The sequence below is a fragment of the Trachurus trachurus genome (genome assembly GCF_905171665.1).
Source record: "Trachurus trachurus genome assembly, chromosome: 13".
In the NCBI taxonomy this organism is placed as follows: domain Eukaryota; kingdom Metazoa; phylum Chordata; class Actinopteri; order Carangiformes; family Carangidae; genus Trachurus; species Trachurus trachurus.
In genome coordinates, this window is record NC_139892.1 from 14,715,010 (window position 1) to 14,719,228 (window position 4,219).

General features: G+C 41.5%; 1 protein-coding gene across 1 annotated transcript; it reads left to right on the forward strand.

The window, feature by feature from the left end:
* Positions 1-1,937: 1,937 nt before the first annotated feature.
* Positions 1,938-3,510, forward strand: LOC310995586 (ATP-sensitive inward rectifier potassium channel 1-like). The gene has a single exon (XM_083984680.1). It carries the CDS (start codon positions 1,972-1,974, stop codon positions 3,091-3,093), a length of 1,122 nt encoding a protein of 373 aa, XP_083840806.1. The 5' UTR covers positions 1,938-1,971; the 3' UTR covers positions 3,094-3,510.
* The last annotated feature ends 709 nt before the right edge of the window (positions 3,511-4,219 follow it).

Genomic DNA, 4,219 nt, shown 5'->3' on the forward strand with positions numbered 1-4,219 from the left:
TGTATATTTATATATCAAGGAAAATACTGCTGGCTTGCACCTTATTAACAAAAGAAAGCATTTGGCACAAATAAGGTGCTCATTAGAGACTTAGTCCAGTAATCTCCCTTTTAAATTAAAAGTGCTGCTAAATCCCCGATCAGGCTGGAACTATGTAACAGCCTCACAGCACTTTAATAATGCAAACAATGAACATTTCCATTGATTCTAATGGCTCCAAATAGTTTCAAAATTATAAAAGCTTATAGAGAAGCATATTATTTTAATAACAGTGATATGAATTGTAAAATGCAATAGAAGCCACAGTTATTTAATAATGTATTCACCCACATCTTAACAGTTTCACTATAATTGAGTCAAAAGAGGAAAGCTATTTTTTATATCCTATTGAAATTTAATTTAATACCAGAAAGGACAGAAAAGTTGAAAAGCATGAAACATAAAACCATTATTGTAGTGAAGTAATTAGGACAGGTTGTGTCGCTGGGCCATTTATTCAAGAAAAAAACACAAGAAACAAACTCCATTATCCAAAAGCATACAGTGATTCTTAATCTTTGCTGTTTTAACTCTGGTCAGTCTTGATGGTGAAATGATTGGTCTCTGAATCATGATGGTCAAGGACACTTACTTTTAAAGTTGAATGATCGCCAAGGGTTTTTCACACTGGTCATTTCCATTTGTAGAGCTACTTGTTTTCTGATGCAAAACAATAATTTAGAGCAAGCTGTGTTGAGACATACAATTAAAGGAGCTAAATACCAGAAATTATCCCTGCACATATCTTGTTACAGTATGAAAACATGCTGATGTAATGATGAGGTGTGGAAGGACTAGGTTCACTTCCAAAAGGATTACAGTTTGCAGGCGTGCAACAGAGTGGGATTATCAGATTTCTTTGGCGAAATAGCTGAATGAGAGCTTTGAGGGCGGAAAACAAAAAAGAACCTAAACTCACGGCACTGATCATTTTGTACTATTTCACACTCACTAACAAGCACGCCATGATCCAAATGGGTAGTTTGCATGCCTTGGCAGGAACAGAGGCCATACTTATTTGGAAACCTCTGAGAAGCCAATACTGCCAGTTAACCATCCATCAAGCACCAGACTTACGAGAACTCAGAGCTTGAATAAAGTCAAAGATTGTTATGTCTGAGAGCAGCTGGCCCTCTGGCAGGGGTTGCCCAAATTATTTTAATGCCACGTTTATTTTTGTTGCTCTGAAACCCGTTGAACCAAGATGACGCTTGTTTTGAGACACTTGAACGGGACTGAATTTCCCAAATCATTTGGTTTATTTGCAGCACTTATATGTCCTGCATTACTGGAAACATTTGTGTCTCATTATAACTTCAGGTCTTCACTGCAGTGCTACATCCATTCAGGATTATGGCATTTCACTGAGGATTAAAACTGCAGTGGAACTGAGCAGCTCGGAACAAATGAGACTACATGAGTTCAGTGAGACTCAGGCATTTCACCATGGGAGGAGGAGTAAAGACCTTGGAGAAATAGGAAACAAGGAATGCACAGGGAAGTAGGGCAGGTGCCACAAAATCAGTCATTTTAATTGCTTTGCTTCACTCTTCACTCTTTGCTTTCTATAGGTGCCAAAATTTGCAGTATATTATATTCATTTCTGGCAAAATATAGACTTCTATATCCTTTTTTTTTCATTTCCCATTCAGAACCTGACAGGCAGTGCCACTGAGACATTTTGCTGTTTAGTTGCAGTTAATTACAGTATTTAAGGATGACTGACGGGTTGGTAGGGCTTGTTATGCAAAGACAGGGCTTGCATGTTTTAGCTCTGATTTTCTTTTACGACACAAAGAGTTTTTTGTTTGTTTTCATTGGGTTGTCATAGTGTCGTAGCATCTCAAGCAAGCTATGAGCACATTGTTCATTGTGTATCTCTCATATATATATTTCCGTCTTGTTGTCTTGTAGGTCGTGGACTAGAATAAAATGTTTGGCTCCTTGAACAAGCGTATCCAGGACACTCTGGCAGACCGCAAAAGCCGCAGGACCAGACTGGTTACCAAAGATGGCCGCTGCAACATTGAATACGGAAACGTCAATTACAGCAACCACTTTGCCTTCCTGGCTGACTTCTGGACCACCTTTGTGGAGATCCGGTGGCGTTTTGTTCTCTTCTTCTTCATCGCCTCGTTCACCCTCAGCTGGTTCATTTTCGGCCTGCTGTGGTACTGGATTGCCCGAAGCAATGGAGACCTGACATGGCAAAACCCGCCAGAAAACCACACTCCATGTGTTGACAATGTTTTCGGACTCACCACGTCGTTCCTCTACTCCCTGGAAACCCAGACAACTATTGGGTATGGCGGACGGGCGCTCACCCCTCTGTGCCCAGGTGCTGTGGCCCTGCTCATCATCCAGTCCCTCCTCGGAGCCATTATCAACTGCTTCATGTGTGGAATCATCCTGTCTAAAATCTCTTCGCCTAAAAAGAGGGCGAAGACCATCACATTTAGCGAAATGGCTGTCATCAGCCCCAAAAGTGGCACACTCTGCCTGTCAATCAGAGTGGCCAACCTTCGCAAGACCCTGATGATCGGAAGCCAGATCTACGGTAAGCTGCTGAGAACGACGATCACGCCAGATGGGGAGACGATCATCATGGACCAGGTCAACATTGACTTCATGGTGGACGCTGGGAAGGACAACCTCTTCTTTGTGTGTCCTCTCACGCTCTACCACATCATCGACAAAAGCAGCCCCTTTTTCGAGATGGCGGTGGACACACTCCACAAGCAAGAGTTTGAGCTGGTTGTCTTCCTGGAAGCCACAGCAGAGTCCACCAGCTCGTCCTGCCAAGTGCGGACCTCCTTTATTCCTCAGGAGATCATGTGGGGCTACAACTTCCTGCCCATCATCTCCAGAAGTAAGGAGGGCAAGTACAGAGTAGACTTTTCCAACTTCTCCAAGGTGGTGCCAGTAGCTACTGCACATTGTCCCTACTGCTTCCACAACATCAAGGGTCACCATCATCACTCCAAAGATGGACATGACAATCAGGGCTTTGAGGTGATTGATATCAATGACCCCCCAAATGTCACCAAGATGTGAGATGGTGGAGACGATGAATTGCAAATTCTAGAAACTGAGGCCAGTATGGGTTGTGTGTCTCAAAGACAAACCCCCAAAGACTCCGAAGGACTGACAAGGATTTGTCTATCAGGCAGGTGGGGTGACCTAATGGCAGACAAAGCACTGTGTAGCATTTAAATATGAAGTAAAGCAAACCTACTTATTTGTTATTCTTTTGTATTTCACTGAGATAAGGACAAGTATTGTCATGTGTTTGTCTGTAAACCACACCTGTCACTGTCTACTGATCAACTGACCAAAAACCTGTTTTTAAAAGGGAAGCCAGGTCATGCAAGATTGTAAAGCTACAATACAAGAACAGAAAAAAAGGTTTTCCAGGTACTCAACAACAACAACAAAAAACATACACATGACGAAAAAGAATGTTTTGGAGTATGGAGAGGTAAACATAAAAAATATATATATAAGAAAGAAAAAAGAAAAATATGTCTTGCAATTACTTGAAGGACCAGTGTTGGAGGCCATACTATTGTCATGGATGAGAAGAGGATAAAGTTGTTGTTCAATAATTCATTCCACTGTAGGACGTAAAACACAGACACTTGGACAAGAACCATTAGAGTGTGCTTTCAGGCACTGAGGCACTGTAGCAAAGGGTTGGGCTCGGGGGCCAGTCTTTTCAAACAGTGGGTGATGTAGTTCTCTTCTTGAGTGAGGACATTGTGAAAGAACAAAGCTGTAAGGAAACACTTAAAATATGGCTGCATTCAGCACTGACTATCGTATGAATATCTATCCTGTTTGTAAAGTATTTTTTTTGTATTTGATCTCAGGGGAAAAACACACTCAAATAAAGGCTATTTTTGCATTTTAAAAGAATCTGCATTGTATTATTGTCATTATTATTATTCACAGTTAAACGAAGCCGTAACTTCATATGAGGACTGTGATCAAAAAGGTCAAAGCTGCATAATGACAGGTGCCAACCCCTATCATGGCTTTTCATCTATAAACAAAGGAAAGTTGTGACAGCAAACAGTGGCCCAAACACAACGGAGTGGTAGAGTTTGGAAGATGAGAGCTGTTGCTTATTGCCCACTATTTTGCCTGCAGATTCTGAACATGAAACCAGAACTCTCCATTT